Source organism: Saccostrea cucullata, unplaced genomic scaffold (assembly GCF_032062105.1).
Source record: "Saccostrea cucullata isolate Sc308-1 unplaced genomic scaffold, CSIRO_AGI_Scuc_v1 ctg49, whole genome shotgun sequence".
NCBI lineage: Eukaryota > Metazoa > Mollusca > Bivalvia > Ostreida > Ostreidae > Saccostrea > Saccostrea cuccullata.
This window is the reverse complement of record NW_026925976.1, coordinates 288628-308513: the sequence shown is the minus strand read 5'-3', so window position 1 is coordinate 308513 and position 19886 is coordinate 288628. Positions and strand designations below refer to the sequence as shown.

The window sequence follows — 19886 nt, the reverse complement described above, 5'->3', positions numbered from 1 at the left end:
AATAAAACTTATTTTGAGTTTCCATGTCAAAGATATATGCTAATGGATTTTGAAAATGAATCACTTTACGTGTTTATCTCTTTACAACGTACTGAATTGTTATGCAACATACACTTAATGTACATATCTTAGAAATATTCACCATTTCCCCGCTGGCACTTTATACCGCGGTACAAGTTTCTCTAAAGTTTAGCGTAAATGATATTATGACGTAATATTTTAATAAGAAAATAACTTTTCTTATTTTATGAGATTTAAGCAAGTATAATAAAGAAGGAATTTGGTAATAAATTGAAGAATAAATGAACTTTTTAGATCGCGTAAACATGGGCGATTGCGGGGAAACGGTATGTGCGTGATTTTGCGTTAGAAATAGGAAATGGGTATTTGCATTAAAATGCGTGACTGCGGGGAAGGGGTTAAATACATGATAAAATGTCCGAAGCGATTTATTAGTGAAAAAGGCGTCGGTAAGGAAAAGGTGTGTGGGAAAATTTCTAATCTCCGTCATATTTATTTCTCGCAATTTACTAAAAAACATTTTTCTCAGAGTGCATTTCACTATAAATTACCAAATGTCGTTATGAGGTATTTGACACTAATGCTACGTTTTCTCCGGACTATATCATTTTGACTTGGAGTGAACTTAGTCTAAAGTACACTCAGAAAAGATGATAATGATAAACAGAACAAGAGAAAACATTGTTCTTAAAACAGGAAATTTGATCCCTAATATATCGCTAAAACCATTTAAAGGACCGTGGCAAATTATAAACCGTTAATGGTTGAGACATCAAAATTTAAATTTTCTGATTTTACTAATTTACTGATTTCAAAGAGTTTTTAAATCGAAGTAGTTTCTTTGTCTAGTAATTCATCTTAACATTCTTTTTTAGTGGAAACATTCCAAGTGGAGAGACCAGGTCCATTTAGTCCCTTAGTGTCCGCCCAGCAGTTCTCGTATTTGCCCTTCAGCATAAGATCTTGTAACAACGCGTACATAGAATTAATGCGTCAAGACAAACTGGGATTTGGTATTGAGCTTGGTAGTTCTCGTAACCCATTTTCTTCACTTGATAGAATTCCACCTTCTGAAACCGGACAGCTAGATGCTCGCCCCGGTGCCATTTTGGATTGCAACAACTTTCGTGAATTCTGGTTGGATTGGGATAATGGGCTTATTCGACTAGGATCAGGTTCCGTAAGAGGGCAGAATGTTCTCCTTAGCTCACAGCAAGATCCGGGCCTACGAATTAACCAGATGGTTTTCAACTCAGGTGTTTGGAGACTGCCTTCTCAATTTCGAGGTATATAAGATTTCTTGAGTTAAGCATATTTAAGATAACATAAAAACTTAACTTCTTTATTTTAGTGTAAAAATACTAGAATTCTTTTTGCACCTCTTTACATGAGTGAAATATCTCGAACGGGACGAAAATCAACGATCAATCAATCCTCTTTTTTCCCTCTCTTACAGCTCCTGTAACAGAAACTCAGATGGCAGAGTTTAACGGACCAACAGTACAAGGAGACACAATGATGGTCTCCCAAGGATCCCCTGTAATGTTTGGAGGAGTTCCTTCACACGCAGGTTTGATTTTGAAACTTCTACTCAAGTATAATAATTTTATCCGTACAATTATTCTTCAATTTATAGACATATCTTTTAATGATTTAGATCTCACCTATGCCTTAAAAAGAAGGCATTAAATTTTTGTACCTGTACTTTTATTTGATACAACCGCACGATAAAGACGGAAAATTTAATATTTGATATACATAGTGTATTGCATGTTTTTTTCAAAACACATAAAAAAATTTCTTGTATATATGTGGTCTACAGTACCCTCATCATAACTTTCTTTCTATCCAGAGAGTAAGAGCCAATCCTAAATAAGTCTGATATTAATTATTTATTTTGTGAATAGAAGGGATAGTAGACCCTCAAGGGCTTTTAGAGCATAGACTGTTGTCTGGTGAAAGAAAGGTCGATGAACAAGGAAACATTCAGTATAAATTAGAAAATTCTCAAAGCACCCCTTCCACAAATTTTGTTCAGCAAAATGATAGAACAATTCTTACTGAGCAAAAACCCACAAACATCGAGCCAACACCAAAAATAGAGCGACTGCAGCAGGTCACAAGAATAGAAAAGTCCAAAAGACCAAAGACTACAACTACTGAGAGACCAGTCCATAGCGCCAGCCCGGCTGTTAATGATGTCATAAATCAAAACTCCTGGCCAGAAAACACCAATACTGATTCACTGGCGAGCCTGGAGCAGCGTGCATTTTCGAACCAACTTGAATCTGATAATTCTAAACGTGTCCTAAACCAAATTAGTATACAGGATCAAAATCGAGAAGAATTGCAAAGCTCTAACCAAAACCCAAAACAAAATACTGATTCCTTAGCTAATCTGGAGCAGCGTGCATTTACCAGCAATCTTGAAGTTGATAATTCTAAACGTGACCAAAATCAGATCAACATAAAAGATCAAAATCGACAAGGATTGCAAAGCTTTAATCAAAATCCAGAAGAATATAAGACCGTTGAAAGTAAGAGTAATCAAGAAGCAGTAACACAAAGGGCTATCGATGGTCCTGTGACATCAAGCGATATTTACCCCACTGATTCGCATTTGAATCGGCTTGATCATACAGAGAATAAAGAACAGCAAATTGTGAAGCCAGAAACCCAAAATAACAACATTAAAGAAAACGTTAGGACTAAAAGCATGGATAGTCCTTTAGAAATGGGAACCAAAATTACCCCTAGTGTACTACCAAAAGAAACAAACAACGATGTACAAATAACAAATCCAGTTATTTTAAGTGAAGAAGGTTCTATTTTAGGGATGGATGGTAAACCAATTAAAACATCAATCACAAAGGTGAACAATGACGGGAAAAGAGAGCGTCTTGCTCAGAATTTGATAACAGGGCCCAACGGTCAAATTCTTTCTAAAATTGAAAAAGTAGACTCAGATGGAAACACACAGATTTCATTTGACCCTCAGTCTCAAATCAATTGGCCAACTGAACAAAATTCAGTCCCCAATAAACGAGTTAATTTTGATAAGGATGGTCGTCCTCTGTTAACCGTGGAGAGAAAAATACAACGACCCTCAGGTCCTGTCCAGACTATGATAGGGCCAAATGGAGAAGTAATTGATGTAAGTAGTCATAAACATTACAGCCCTGATGGTTCAAGGTACGAAGAAAAAGAACAACAAAGAGTAGTGAGTGCAGATGGATCTCATATAAGTGAAGCAGCAAAGACGAAAAGAATTACCCCAGAAATGGCAGGCATAAAGGACACAAAAAGACAAGAATTAGTACGTCGTAATAGATTACATATAAAGAAAACCGAAAATGAAAAGACTTTGAAACCTGACTTGCTGGAAATAAAAAAATCAAATCGTGAAGAAACGCATAGGCCAGACGTTGCACATTTTAAAGAAGAGAAAGACCAGATGACAGTGGATGCTAAAGGCACTTCCCACTTCAGGAAGAGTAAACGACAAGAATTGATAGGTCCTAATAGATCGGCGTGGAGTTCCAGTTTTAGCACTAAAACTTTTTTTGTTTCTAAGGGAAATGGGCAAGTGCCAGTCACTAACGACCGGTCAACCACGACTCAAGAGCCAATTACACGCAATAGGCATGAAAACAACATACTAAATGTTCCTGATGCACACCCAGGCAGGATTTTGCCCATGATTCCTGAACAACCACAGAATATCCCTCATTCAGTCTTTCAAAATCGAGATCAAATACCTCCTGTACAACAAGAACACTCGTTTATATCTCATCCACATGCTCAAAATAATGTTTGGATTAATCCAAATTCTGGAGCTGATCATCAAGAACATATCGTCGAAATGCATTTACCTTCAAATACAAGGGCGGAATCTATTGGGATAAACACACCACAGAGTGTAAACATTCGTGAGTCCACACTTCCGTCTGAAAGTTTTCATCAGCAAATATTACCTAATGGGCAGCTTCAGCACACGCCTGTAAACATAATAGAGCAACACAGACCTGAAATGTTTACCTCGCAAGGCGTGATAAGAAGTCCTGAAGTAGGGGAACAGTGGTTTATTCCACAGCAACAACATGCCTTTCAATCTGATCCCCAACATCGAGGGTTTAGCAACAACCGAGAACAGACAATCCAAACTCAACAGGTAATAGGTTCGCCAAATTTCTTTGGATCTTCTCAATGGGGTCCTCGTTTTGCACCAAATGAGGTCCATGGCGTAATGCAAGGTCAGCCATTTTTTAGGTCAGGTCGAAAAAAAAGACAAGTGCCTCCTCCACCCCCAAGGGATGCTTTTGACAATTTTGACTTTCCCGAACCACAGAGAACAAATCAAGTTATAGGTGATGGTATGTCGTCAAAGGTTAGCTCTGATGGCAACACATTGTCATCTGGAAGAGTATCGAATTCTGTTAACACAGAAATGATGCCTCCTCCACAACATTCTATGATGCCAACTATGCCTGTTCCTTCAATGGCTCATAGTGTCGATGTTGGTAAAATTGGTGGATCGATGGAATCGATGGCAAGCAGAAATGTGATGCCACCACCACTACCACAAGATGCAGTGATGTCCAATATACCAATCCCATCGACTGGTGGAATGGTCGATTTTGATCAAACTGGTGGAATCCAAACAGCATCACCGCCAGAAGCACATCACTCAAACATGATGGATCTGCAGAACAGAGTTGACCCATCTGGTGAATTTTCATCTGCAAATATTTCAGTAGAATTAGATCAATCCTTGGTGTTTTGGAAGCAAAATTCGGCTTTAAAGCAAGAGTATGAGAGACAACCAAAATGTATAGTCTTCTGGTTTGTTTGAACGCTTTGACCCAGCTTTCTTCCCTGCAATATTTCCAAAGTATTCGTCAGTCGATGTTTTATGCTTGAAAACAATAGTTTACTTCTTAGAATTTGCTTTTAAATGATACAATTGTACAAAATGTTTTGGGTTTTAAACAAAAGTTTTTCCTGCTTTTTTTCCCATTTCCCTTGGTATCCCGAATCACGAATCGCCTCATATTTTAAACCTGTTATATGCATGTTTACTGTTACATATTTTATCGTTCTTACTGTTCGCTATTTCCATATGTTTCAGCTTATATTTCCTATCAATATCAAGGATGGGGAGGATAGATATATTTTTTTCAGATGAAGTGTAAAGCAACCAGCTACTTTTATCGAATATGAAGTTCCATTATGCATGAATATGCGAAGATTGTTTCGTACTTGTCAAAATCGGTTTATTTAAAATATAAATATAAACAATAGTAACATATATTTGTTAAATATTTAAGCTAGAATCATTTAATAGTACTAACCAAATCATATAAAATAAAATTACTTGAGGTCATCCTCTGCTTGTTTGCAATTCCATGGCTTTTATAAATTGAGATGCATGTTTCTAGTTATTTATCATTGGCTATCTAATAAAAGCTTAATTTATTCATCGGATAAATTTATTTCATTTTTCTCAATCCTTAAAAATATCAAAGATATAAATTTTTCAATAAAGAAGTGAATTCCCATTTAAGGAACGAAATGCTAGGAAATGTTTGCATGCACTTGTATGAGAACGTCTATTTACTTGTATTTTTGCTAAATTTATTGTGTATTTTTTAGGTACAGGAAGCATGCAAGGACAAAACATGCTTCTTTCACCACAAAACACGGGTGGTTCACAATTTATGATGAGAAACCCACCACGTGAGTATTTGGTTCAATTTTCTCAGAACTTTTTAACATTATATGCCATAGCTTTTTTCGTCGTTTTCGAGAACTAAAAAGACCCATGAGTTCTGCAACGAGATGATAACATTACAATATATACATTAAAACCAATCCTTCAATAAAAATCTTTTTAAAATTTACAAATTAAGCAAACTTAATCATGATTTAAAATTCTTTTTTTTTTAAACAGAGAGTACAGTAGAAGAAGTACAGTTAAATAATGGGGGATTTTTCGAGATTGAATGTGGAATTAAATCAGCTGATCCTAATATGGAAATCAGGTGGACAAAAGATGGAGTACCTTGGACACCGCCGCCAAACAATCCAAAGATATACTTTGCTAACAACAAACGGAAGATAGTGTTCGAATCAATTACTCCTGAAGACAACGGAAACTACATGTGTGTCGCTAATAACCTGTTCAAGACCTCCGCTACCCACGATTTGGTTATCGATTCTCCAAGTAATTTCATTTTCAAGACATATAATTCTATTCTACTATTGAATTCTTTAAAGAAATGAAGGAAAACAATTGTTCAATTTCAATTTATGGCGTTTTCTTTAATTACAAATAGTTTGAAGTCCGTTTTAGAAAATTCTGGCAAAAGACGATTTTTTAATACCTCTAGTTTAACTATTTTTAAAAAAAATGAAAATAGACAAGTAGACTGCTATTTCAAATCGGCAAAGAGTACTTCAAGTATTAATTTCAGTCCCATATAACACACCAAAATATTTAAGCATATTTAGCTGTATTCATAGGATAGATTATTGCAGTTGATATTTTTGTGCCTCCATAATATTAAATTCATTTCAGGAACTATTACTCAGGAACTAGATTAATTAAAGTACTGAAAATTCTAACAACGTTCTCCATCCAGTTTTACCATTAATAACAAAAATAAAATGTCGTGGAAAGAAAAAAATATTGTCCTCACTCTTGTTTATTTTGTAACTATAAAGCTAATGTGGTCGGTAATTTCACATAATAATTTAGAGAATCAATATTGATTGTACTTCAATGGTTTTTTTTTTCATTCAACCACATGATAGGCTAAAATACAAAATAATTAAATTAAAATTATAGGAACAGACATTGATATATATTACTTATTATAAATATCTAGATTTTATAAGATACCTGTTTCTAACATTAATCAAAGCTGGGCTTAATTTGGTTTCTACTCTGTGAATCATAATCTAATTGCAACTTTTGCATTACCAGGTAGTACGGCTAAGATTGTGCATGAGCCAACTCAATTGTCCCCCACCCTTGGTGGTCGACTGGAACTTCTCTGTGATATTTCCTCAACAAATCCAAACTTAGAGATAACTTGGTTCAAGGACGGGGCGCCATTTCATCCAAAAGAAGACCAAACAATTAATTTTTTCTTCAATAAAAAGATACTTGTATTCAGCTCTGTAGATGAGGCTGACAATGGGAAATATACATGTAGCAGCAGTGACGGATATATGAATCCAAAAGCCATGATAGTGACAGTGCAAGGAAAAGGTGAGACAAAAATGTTGATTAGGTTAGTCCTCTGCTGCTGTCTATTCAGTTTTTATTTCTTTGTGTCAGTTCACCTGTACTCAAAACGCCGAGTACTGAATAATACAGACAATGACAAGAGATATTGCGTGCAGAAAGTCTAAATAAGTGCAAAGGGCAATAAAAGTTTTTATAGATAACTCCTGGGAATATTAATTCAGATTATGGGACATAATTATAGACATTAATAATGTACCTGCATGTATGCACAGTTAATGAAAAAAAGACCATTTTATTATCAAGTGCTGAAGTTAACTTTAAAGAACTCCTTTATCAATTATAACTGTGATTAAGAATATGTCTGTATTAATATTTATTTATAATTGCCTAAATGTATATTTGTCTATATAAATATGAAATAGGAATACAGTTTTTTGAATATTTATATCTTTTTGTTTACAATGACTATTTCACAATAGATTAAATTCCTATCAGTGTGGGTTTTTTAATTTTTCCTCTATAAAAAATAGTGCTTATAAAAATGAAATAAAAAGATTCCATTTTGGCAAATAAATTTATGCTCATTTAATTCTTTTAGATTCTCAAAAGTTTACGCAGATGTTTGGTCAAGATTTCAGCAACAAAAACCAACAGCAATACATGCAAACATTTGAAAGCAGTGAGTATATTAGTTTTTAAAAAGTCATATATTATATGAACTGTAAATTTGATAGCTCTGTTTCAGGTTTATTAAAATTCAAAATCATACATCTATTTAATATCTGTAGTGCTTGCTACAACCTGTCTATTTTGTTATGGATGTTTAACACAAGAAAATCGTGCTTTGCTGATTTTTATTTATTTCTTAAATTTTTTTGTTCAAAACGTTAAAATGCGAGGGTTGTTAGATAAGTTCCCGTACATAATTATTGATTTACGGAAAAAAACTATTATATATGTACTGTGAAGTATGACCTATGTCTGATAAAATTCCTATCTTTTGTTTATTAGTATGTAAAAAAAATCAGGTCCATACACTAAAATTTTGTGAAAATTGACAAAGACTTGTACTATGCAAGTCATAGGATTCACGGAGCAATCACTTGATATTAAGTGACGTGACAATCTGATGTCAAACTTGTTAAGCTTTTTCATAGTTCTAAATATCTTTCAATATCTATAATTTTCTTTTCTTTTTTTACTGAGAAATTTTAAAAATACTAGTACTAATATCGAGACATATTACTTTTCTTCTATAATGTCTCTTCTATAATGTTTTTTGTGCTGTGTGGGATTAATGAAATCTTAAAATAAATGATAGTTAAGCGATCAAGTATGTTTATTTATTGATATATTTATTTATTGAATCTCTTTATTGATTTTTCCTTGATTTATTATTAGATAGAATAAACTGTGTAACACTGATGAAAAAATTTAAATGTTTTATAAACAGATCAAAATATTCATCTAAGTATAAAATTACAGTCACTGTGTATAAAATAAATAAGTTTCTAATATATCAAATGCCCAGGGTAGCATGTCAGACATAAGCTATATAAGAAAATTATACTTTTAATTGAAAAGTAGGCTATAGCCTCTTTTTTATTTTAAAGTTAATTAAAGATTTACCTGATGATTGTTACAATAGTTGAATCCAGACTTTTCAAAAGGGGATGTCTCTTGGTCGCCACCTTTGGGGAAAAACCCATAGAATCCTCACAGTAGCCTTAATAGTTTTCTAGTTTGTAACAACTGTCATCTGACTGGAAAAAAGATGTGCATCTTGTATGATAATTGACCCCCAAGATTAGGCTACCCATATATCGCAAGACAAAAATTTAAACACAGTGAATTTATCGGAGCACGCCCACATATTTTGTTGCATAGAGAGGAGAAATGTCATTTCTTTCCGTTTTGACCTTTTGTTTACCCCGCAAAGGGACAAAACTATTGGAGTGTGGATTGGACTATAACTTTTTTGCTTGTGTTTATTCATCTGTTATATGCATTAGTATTTCATGCTCCTTTTGCAGATTCTTTGCATTAATTGTGTTTTCGTTTGATTTTGAAAAGATTAAAACCTTTGTGGTTTCTACCATGTTCACTCTATCATTTTCTTGCAGACCAAAATGAAGGTACAAGTATACAAACTAGAATTATAACAGACCAAACATCGTTCACAGAAAACACTCTTGCATGATCGGATTCAATTTAATCACAAATCATGCAGTCTTAAACGAGAAATCATGACACACAGAATTTGTTCATGCGTGCACATTTTTTTGTAATAAATAAAGTCTCGGGGTCCTGAAGCAGTTTTAGACTTGAATAAAACTTTTATTTTATCATAAAATGTATTTTTTACCTGTCATCAAGAATTAAAATTAATAATATACGCCATCTTTTAAAAAAATTTTTGGTAGCTCTCTCCCGATCGACTGACTAATAATGGTATTATTCAAAGCTTTTTTCTACTTTTCAGAACACGATGTTATATTTTCTTTATAATCTTCTTTTCCCATCAACAAATATGTTGAAATTTTGTGGAAAAAAGATTTTCTCACTTACCTACCTCTCCATTATTTTACCCCGAGAAGGGAAAGCACAAGCAGACATTATTTAAAAGATGGCATAAAAGAGAAATTTTTCCATCAATTTTAAGACAATAAACTTAGGTTTAAAATGGCTTCTTGACCCTATGGCCAGATCATTTCAAATGGGTTTAAACTACATAAAAACTTTTTTTAAAGAAAAAGTGCAATTGTGCTATAATTTCTTTGTTTAATCCGTATTTTTGTTGTGCTTAACAAATTCCAGTGTTAATGATATGATGACGTTCATTAGCGCTTGAATTGTCGCTAGCGTGGCGCAGTGCACAAAGCGTTAAATGGAATAAGGAATGAGTCCAAATTTAGTCATGGATTCTTTTTCCTGAGGAATATAGATAATGGTAATTGGGGACATTTTGTACAAGCAACGATAAAGTAGATGCAGGTACAAAAAAGACCCCTCACGGATTATTCGTCATAATTGTCAAGTAAATGTTTATATGCTGTCTTCCGGTAAATAAGAAAAAAATGTTTGAAAATGTTGAAATCCGGAATTAATCAAATAATTTTAAATATTTTAATCTGACACTGACCAATAAATGCAACAGACAACACTAATAATGTGAACGTCTCTTTTTGAGTAAAAAAATATCGAATGGGATGTAAAACAACATACAATCAATCAATCAATCAATCAATCAATCAATCAATGACGTGAATCTGTAGCAAGCTGCCAAATGTATTTTAAGTTTATGTTTCTATATGAAATACCGTGACGTAAAAAGACTTAAATATAATACTGAAAGTATTTTCTTTGAAATTAAACTAAGGATTTGATAAGTTTGTTTGTTGTTTTGCGTCCCTCTCAAGATTTTTTTCACTCATATGGAGACGCCGCCACTGCAAATGTTGCCCTCTATTCGGCACTTACGATCATTGAGCAACGAGGGTTCGAACTCACGACATATGGATTATCTCCTTACTCTTTGACTCTAGAGCTGATGCTTTAACCACCGCGCCACGCCGGCGAAAGGATTAGATAAGATAAAAAATCTAAACTTTGTCTTCATTAGAAAAACGCATTCTCTTCTATGTATACAGCTCAACGAACTTTTTAAGCTCACATGGTTTTTCGCACAAATTAAGATCACATTGTTATAATAAAAATTATCATTTTCGAACTGCAGTGCAATGACATAACCCTTCGTTATATTACATATATATCGTAATGTCAAGCATAAATGTCTTTTAAAATTATTATCTTAAGTTTTCAAAGTGGATGTTTTAAAGGGGAATTTATAAATAAATGGTAAGATGTTTCGACTATACGATTCTATCATAGGTTTTTACAAATTGTGTAAAACGAGCTTTCCTTGATACCATGTAGTTGTAAATTTTAAATTTTCTTCTTCATGGTGAGTATTTTTTAAAAAAAAATTTGCTCATTTACCATAATCTTCTTGGTTTTGTCGAAATGTGGTGCCGAAAAGGTACAACATTGCAGTAGAGAACCACAATAAAGGGTAGGATAATGAAGTATTGTTTATTTTTTTTTAATAGTAAATTCCTTCTATGAAAAAGAAAATTCTTCCCATTTTCGGTTTGAAAGGTTAAAATTTTGCAGTGGGATGAATCTCATGATTCTAGATTTTAGAAGTTGACTCTGGAAAAAACCCACCTTATTAACATAGAAAGCAGTCAAACAGATGAAAAATACTATTATCACCCCGAGTTAAAGAGTCAAAATGTACAGAAAATACAAGTTATTGTAGATGTACTGTGCCCATGTCTACGTTTCTGCCAAGAGCTATTGCTTTCAAAAGAACGGATAAAAGGACAGCTGCAATTGGCAAGAAACCACAAAAAATCAAATGAGAATAGTTGTTATTTTTCAGCCATGAATATATCAAAGTTCTACCAATTGATTTGAGTGAATTATGTTTCAGTAAATGAAATAAAACTCAAATAATGTAAACAAATACTTTTAAAATGTATTTTGTTGTCTCGATACACAATATTACATCATAACAATGTGACCTTAATTTGTGCGAAAAACCATGTGAGCTTAAAAAGTGCGTTGAGATGTATAGAAGTATTTTATTCCTATCTTTGTAAGTGTTGTTTTATTCATTATGCATTCACGTAATATACTGTCTGATGACCCTAACTAAGATTTCTCTATTTTATCCTTTAGGCGGTCCTTTACAGGGTGTACCAGTTGGGTCTGGGTACTTTGAGATCACTTGCAATGTCCAAGTGACGAATAACCGATCGGAAATCCGTTGGACAAAAGATGGACAACCATTTAACATTGATCCAAACAATCGTGATGTCTATTTTACTGCCAATAGGAGAAAGATCATTTTTGAAAACTTGTCACCGGAAGACAATGGCATGTATACGTGTCACGTCAATGATCCTTACGTCACATCCGCTTCTACAGATCTCTTCATTGAAAACCCAAGTATATTATTTTGTTTTCATTTTTCCCACAAAATAACCTTACATCAATTACTTATATAAACAATTTCCTTTTCTATTAAATTGGTTTCTACTTGATTATGTTGCTTTTATTTATCTGGTATATATAAATTTGAATCACAGATGACGCAATGGTGGTATACATGCCCCAGAAAAAGAATCCCGTAGTCGGCAGCGTGTTAGAACTTCGATGCGATGTGACCTCAACTGAAACCGAGGTCAGGCTCAGCTGGACAAAGAACGGTATCCCCCTTACTCCTAGTAACCGGGTCTCCATGGAGCGGGGCAACACACTTGTCTTAATACGTAACGTCACAGAGGCTGACAACGGCCAGTATAAATGTATTGCCAACGGAGATCAATCAACGGCAGTTTCCACCTTTGTCAATGTTCATTCACAAGGTAAACTTTAAAGTTCTTTTTTCTGCAACTTTTTTTTTCGAAAGTTACCGTTACTTTTATAGACTGCTTGAGTTACTTATATTTTCTCAACTATTTCTGCATGATGGTAATATTCATAAAATATGAATGAATTTTTTGGTGATTTATATTGATATTAATCTATTTTTTAAATATACGTATTTTCGTTATGAACCATGTAATGTATTATTCGAATTTAGCTTTTGGTGGGAGACGTAAGTATTTATTGTAGAAATGCACAACAAAGATTTCTGCACCAGAATATTAAATTTTTCTCTTTTAAAAATCACATTTTGTCTTTAGAGAAGAAGTAGCTTACACTTGTTGTCGTCCATTTGTAGTTTGATAGAAAACTAATGGAATGAACATGTAACGTAATGGAATGAACATGTAACATACATGTACTTAATATTTTAGAGAACGTTCCTAGAAATTAACAAAGTTAGTAAAGTTTAACGGTAGTGTTTAGTTTGAAGTTTCGTTCTACAGTGTATATAATTTGAATCAACATATCTTTGCAATGTCTAGAAATTGAATTTTTTTAGTGTTGTAGGGCTGTTTGTGCAATGCACTACTTTTACAGCTTTTTTCAGGTATTAAATTTATATACGGAGTATTTTTTTCAAAATGAGGTTACAGAATGACGATTTTGCTGTTTAATTGTTGAAAATGAGCCTTGACGGATTATTTGTACATGAACAGTTTTGAATGTATATCCGGCCTACATAAAGCTCTCAATTGTACAGAGAGGATATTTCTCTACTATTTCAACATATATTATACTTATATTGGTAAATCCAAACGTTTCTGCTTCAAAATGAATAAAAATCCTACATTTTATCCTTTCGTATTAAGTACTAAATTCTGACTGATTTTGTTAGAAATATAAACGATTTTCTTAATATAACCTCTAATTAGTTCTCTTTTTTTTCAACACACCTGGAAATTGTTAATTAAATTATTTAAATCTTTAAACAAGGTCAGATCTTTTATCCAGTTTCATTTTAGCACTCAAGACGATTTCTATTGTATTTATCAGTTGAATCACCATCGCACCAAGCCTTAAAATGTAAAGAAAAACTATTGGGTTTTATTCAAAGTTTCATTAATTAAGCTTTCATTAACAGAGTGTACAGTTAAAGCAGCTTTTTCTTACTTTTTTAGTTGAAAATAATATATCTGTCTAGCTAATCTTAGTGTACTTATGTCTATTTAAATTGAGATTCCTTTTCTCTTGATTTTGCAGAAGACGTCCGAAATACACAGTTATTTGGAACAGCTGGAAATCAATTTTTCATGGGCGGAAATCAAATGTCTGGGGGTCATATGATTCAAGGACCAACAGTTGGGGGTCAAATGACTCAAGGACAAACAATTGGAGGTCAAATGATTCAAGGACAAACCATGGGAGGTCAAATGATTCAAGGCCCAACCATGGGAGGAGGTCAGTTCATTCAAGGCAATGTTGTTGGAGGTCAAATGGTTCAAGGTCAATATCTTGGAGGAGGTCAAATGATTCAGGGTCCTGGCATGGTTAGCGGTGAGTCAAGCATTACTACACACTTACACTTTAGAAATGCATGCTGTATTATATAATTTTAGCAAACGTTTAATAAGTTTAGGTTGTTTTACTCATTCCAAGACTTAAATAGAAATGAAAATTTAAGAAAAAAGTATTGCATTCCTTTTAAGAAGTACATAATATCCCCAAAACATTTAAAAACAAGAAAGAGTAAAAAAAAATGAATGAGTGCAGTCATGGATGATTCAGGGTAAGGATTTTAATATGTGTCAGTATTTGTAAGAGACGTTGTGGCTCTATAATATATGGTGTGTACACTTTTCACAGCCCCACGACAAGAGAAGACAATAACATCGGGATATTTCGAGATCCACTGTAATATATCAATTAATTCACCGGGTGTAGCTGGAATAACTTGGTTGAAAGACGGAACTCCCTTTATACTACCCTCCAACAGACCCGTGTATTTCAAGAACAACAAGAGAACTATCGTTTTTACGTCCGTGACTCCAGAAGATAATGGGCAGTATACCTGTATAGTTGACAACCAGTACCTGGCCTCGGCAACAACAGATCTTTTTATAAAGAATAAAGGTTTGGATTTATGACAATTTTTATGATACACGTTTGCTATTCCTTTCTCTGGTTTGATTGGTCATTTATTTACTTAATTTTTTCCAGAGTTCTTTAACAAGGATTGGACACGTAAGTATGGCAAAGAGATGTAAAGGCTTTATTTCTTTTAAATAAAATGCATTGTAAATAATGACGTTGAAAATTCATCATATTGTAGAACTTACGGTTTTCTTGTAAGTATTTTTTTTTTCAATAATAGAATCGTTTAGAAATTACGAATGCTACATATAATAGTAAGGATAGAACGTATTGTAAAATTTTGTTCAGACTTCTGATGAAACAGATGTTACGTTAATGTATGCACACTGAAAAAATGCCATTTTTAAAAGAAACAAACACAATTATACAAAGAAAAATCATTCGTCACTTTTCCTTTTCATATCATTTAGAAAATGCTGTAGTTGTTTACGAGCCTGAGACATTAAACCCGCTTCAGGGAACCCGACTTGAATTGACTTGTCAGATTACGACAACTAACCCAAACATCCGCCTGACCTGGCTGAAAAATGGCGTCCCTCTCCAGGAGACTCCTGATGGTAAAATCCAGTTTGAAAATTACAACCAAATATTAGTGCTGGATCCAGTGGATTTGATGGATAATGGAACATACACGTGTCAGGCTAATGATCGCCAGAGAACGTCTGTATCAACTGTAGTTCATGTCCATGAGCGCGGTAAGTACTCAAATTCAATCTTCATTTTATCTGATTAATTGAAATAAATGTCCTTCTCGTAAAGTTATGATAAACGGAATGGATTCCATATTTTGAGATTATTTTTTATAATCAATTATCATGATAAGAAAATCATAAAAGATTGTAAAAATAAATTATATAATGTGAAACAGATACCTCATACAAAACGTTTAAGTTCATTTACACGAACAATCAGATGCAAAACGCTCTTCTATTTCAGATGAGAGCAGAACAGTTCTCACTTCGATGTCATTATCTTCTGGTTCTTTTAGAAGAAGTAAGTGTCGTTGTTTTTTTATAGTCTTGAAAGATGACAAATTGTTTTCCTTATTTTGAAAAATATGGAGGTAACGAACAACATTTTTAAGTTCGAAAAGTTGAATATCAAAGCTAGTTTATGTATCTGTGATTGGAAAACTCTAAGGGTTTCTCTTTCTTTTGTGGACGAAATCTAAATATGGAAATGGAAATTTACAAATTTTGACAATATGATTTTAGAAAGATCCTATTGAGGTGTTAAGAGGTCGGAGACTACACTTTTGTTTTGCTAGCATTTTTAATACTAGGTCTTATAATTGTAATCGTATACATTGTCTTAAACAGTTTAAAACTGAAGAATTTAGTGAATCATAATAATCATTGAAAAAAGTTCATTTTATCCATTTCAAAGTGCTTTTGCTTATCTGTTTCATATATTTTAATTCAAATGTGCTTGGAGAATTAAAATTATTTTATTCGACACTTATCTTTACTTTTTATTAAAGGTGATGCGTTAAGTGAAGTAAATATCCGATCAGGATACTTTGAGATTAACTGCCTCCTGGATGATGACACATCTGAGATATACTGGGCCAAGGATGGGGAACTCTTCGTCCCCCCAGCTGACAGAGCTATATATTTCACCAACAATAAGAGGAAGATAGTATTTGAGGGATTCAGACCGACTGACAGTGGACTGTATACTTGTGTGGCCAACAATGAATACTTGTCTGCTGCATCTACTGACATATTTTTGGAGCCTCCAATGGGTAACAAAACGATCTGCTTACAGTTTAAATCTCAAGTTTTACGTTAATGGCTCATCTTATTTACTTTTCTGTATATTTTATCTTAACAAATATTTTCCATTTCAATTTTCAAAGAATTGCATTCTTATTCATTGTGCATGGAAATTTTTAATAATACAAGCATTCTTTTAAATTGCTGAACTTTTATTGTTCCTACCTGATTTAGAAAAAGCTAACATTGAATAGTGTTACCAATCAAACGGTTAAACACACATGCTGTTGCTTAATTTGCCTAAAACAAAGATTCTTCAATGCATATACATATGAATATCCTTTTTCTTCAGAAAATGCACTGGTGATATATGTACCTCGACGATACAATCCTATCGTTGGAAGACAATTGGAGATCAGGTGTGATACAAGGTCAACCAATCCCAATCTAAAGGTCACGTGGTTCAAAGAAAATGTCCCCCTAAATCCACAAAGTAATCCGAGTCTAAGTTTCTTAGATGGTGGTCGAAAGTTAGTTTTTAACTCTGTCAAAATTGGAGATCAGGGGAAATATATGTGTGCAACAGATGATCCTAACATAGCTGCATTGACAATGTTCATACAGCCTCACGCTAATGGTACGTTAAAAAATAGTTGAGATAGAAATGTTGAAAATTATCTTATCACTTCATTCTTTTGATTTTAGAAAAATTATTAATTTTTTTTAAATTTTTAGTTCAGATTTTTAATTTTAAATTTAAGAAAAACATTTAAATCACGGTTATATTTAAGCTTAGGTCAGAAAAAACGCATACGACTTAATGATTCCATATTTTGATTGTAATGATAAAGAATAGCTATAGCTAAGCTTGTGCATGTACATTTAAGAAATTGAAATATATATGTAAATAAAATGAGTAAAATTAAGTAAAATTGAATTGTGGGGCATGTAATTAAAGAACGCCTACAGTGATTCGATATTTGTATATGCACAGCCATACCAAGTAATATTGAGAATTGCAGAATTTTCATTCGAACATTTTCCTGTTTTGTACAGAGGCCGCAAGACAACGATATTTCGGATTCCTTGGAGGTAGACAAGGTATATATATTTATTCATTAACATTTATAAATATTTAACACAGAAAAGGAAAACATAACAGAACAAGAAATTAAATGAATAAACATTTTTGTAAATGTTTTGAAGATAAAATCACATTTCTGAATTTCATATACACTCTTCTTTAGCGGTTGATGCAACAATCCAAGTCGTCTCTGGAAGGGTGAGAATTCAGTGTGACGCAGCGAACGGTGCCACAAATATTGCCTGGTTCAAAGACGGCTTACCTTTAGACGGCAGTGAACCCGGAGTTTCCTTTGAAGATGATTACCAGACATTAGTTCTATCCCAGTGGGGACCGTCAAGTGAAGGGAATTATATGTGTCTCGCTGAGGGCCCAAGTTGGCGATCAGCATCAAAAGAACTTACTTACATAAGTCCAGGTACTCTATGCATTCCTTGATTGTTTGTAACGATATTTATTCTTTCTCAATATTTATACCATGTTTTTGAAAATCTATTATTTTAATTTTCAAATAGACGCTATATCAAGAAATCATTTTTTATTTCAAATTTTTCAATTGCTGTGATTGAATATTCAATTATTGTCACTTTAATGAATAACTATACCTCATTTTTAAAAAAAAATTTGAATACATACTATAAATCAGGTACTTTTTATTGGGACATTCGGTGATTCTTAGTAATAAGCTAATTTTTATGAATTGCAGCTGAAGCCGGTTTGACAACAAAGCTTATGAAAATGTATCCGTTGTTTAACTCGGCAATGGAAATGATTTGTGGGATCCCGGGACTACAGCCTGATGACGTCATAACCTGGGAATTTGAAGGTCAAACTGTATTGCCAGAGCCTGATCGAGTCATGTTCTTGGACAATGCTAGAACCCTATGGATAAAATCTTTTAAACCAACAGATATTGGAAGTTATTCATGTAGTGCTAACGGTTTTAGATGGTCAGTCTATGCAAACGGATATTACACTGGTGAGTGAATTGGATTTGATATGAGATTTTGATAAAATTAATCATCTTCTGTTAATATTTCATACATTCAAATACTATATCTTTAAATATGTTGTATCACGGAGAACCCTATCTATTAAATTTCTCCCTCAAACGTTAATTAAATATATATTGCAATGCTTTCCCTACCGGTAGTCTTTACTTTTAAGATTAAAAACTAACTATAAAGCTTTAATACGTGAATTCAATTATTTTGAAAGCAAATATAGCTCTGATCACTTGCCACTCTCCTAAATATATATTCCTGGACATCTATCAGATATCACCTGTGGATCAAACAATCCAGACGTGTTTTTTAATCCCTTTTTCTTTCTTTGTTTATTTGGAAATGATAAAATGGACGTTTTTATTTACACTTTAATGAGAGAGAGAGAGAGAGTTGCTGTATTCTTGTGCTCTTTCATCACTTTTTGACCGTTCAAATACTTTTTAATTTCTACAGATTTAGAAAGAAAACGTGCACTAGGAAGCCCCATATTCCTGAGACAATGGATGTACGGTCCCCAGAGACAGATACAATTTGGTGAGTGAAATGTTTGAAATTAATCATTCTTGGGGGAGGGATAGAACGCGGCGATTAATTTTCAATTTCTTCTCAAGAACCACTGGGCCAATTTTGAAAACTTGGTAAGGAATCATTTTCTACATAAACAATGCAAAATAAATGGTTCGGGGCGATTATATATTCGCGGGCCAGAAAAGTAGGTCGAAACATGTGGAAGCATCCTGGTATAGTGTAGATTCTAAATTGTTCAAATCATGACCCCCGGGGGAAGGGCGGGGCCACAATGGGGAATCAAAGTTTTATATAGAAATTTCTCGCACGCGAATAAAAGTTGGTTTACAGTATTTGGAAATGATAAAATCGACGTTTTTATTTACACTTCAATGAGAGAGAGAGAGAGAGAGGCTGTATTCTTGCTCTTTCATCACTTTTTGACCGTTCAAAAAATACTTTTTAATTTATACAGATTTAGAAAGAAAACGTGCACTAGGAAGCCCCATATTCCTGAGACAATGGATGTACGGTCCCCAGAGACAGATACAATTTGGTGAGTGAAATGTTTGATTTTTGGTCGTTTATTTTTATTACATTGTATATCATTCTTGGGGGGGGGCCAATGGAAGGATCATGGGGTAGTGTAGATTTCAAAATGTCTTTTGATCAGTGGGGTAATGTGGGGATGCATGTTATAGATTTATATTTTC

General features: G+C 33.5%; 1 protein-coding gene across 1 annotated transcript in view; it reads left to right on the top strand.

Moving 5' to 3' along the window:
• The window catches only part of LOC134270215 (uncharacterized), a 75931-nt gene that overhangs the window by 6570 nt on the left and 49475 nt on the right, over positions 1–19886 (top strand). Inside the window, exons 4-23 of the mRNA XM_062752405.1 lie at positions 897–1307; positions 1478–1591; positions 1929–4748; positions 5674–5757; positions 5972–6244; positions 7007–7294; positions 7872–7952; positions 12017–12286; positions 12427–12705; positions 13970–14263; positions 14573–14839; positions 14927–14950; positions 15271–15555; positions 15797–15853; positions 16341–16604; positions 16928–17212; positions 17632–17676; positions 17823–18077; positions 18366–18638; positions 19120–19200. Of these exons, the coding sequence (XP_062608389.1) occupies positions 897–1307; positions 1478–1591; positions 1929–4748; positions 5674–5757; positions 5972–6244; positions 7007–7294; positions 7872–7952; positions 12017–12286; positions 12427–12705; positions 13970–14263; positions 14573–14839; positions 14927–14950; positions 15271–15555; positions 15797–15853; positions 16341–16604; positions 16928–17212; positions 17632–17676; positions 17823–18077; positions 18366–18638; positions 19120–19200 (6750 nt within the window). The remainder of the gene's footprint in view (positions 1–896; positions 1308–1477; positions 1592–1928; positions 4749–5673; positions 5758–5971; positions 6245–7006; positions 7295–7871; positions 7953–12016; positions 12287–12426; positions 12706–13969; positions 14264–14572; positions 14840–14926; positions 14951–15270; positions 15556–15796; positions 15854–16340; positions 16605–16927; positions 17213–17631; positions 17677–17822; positions 18078–18365; positions 18639–19119; positions 19201–19886) is intronic.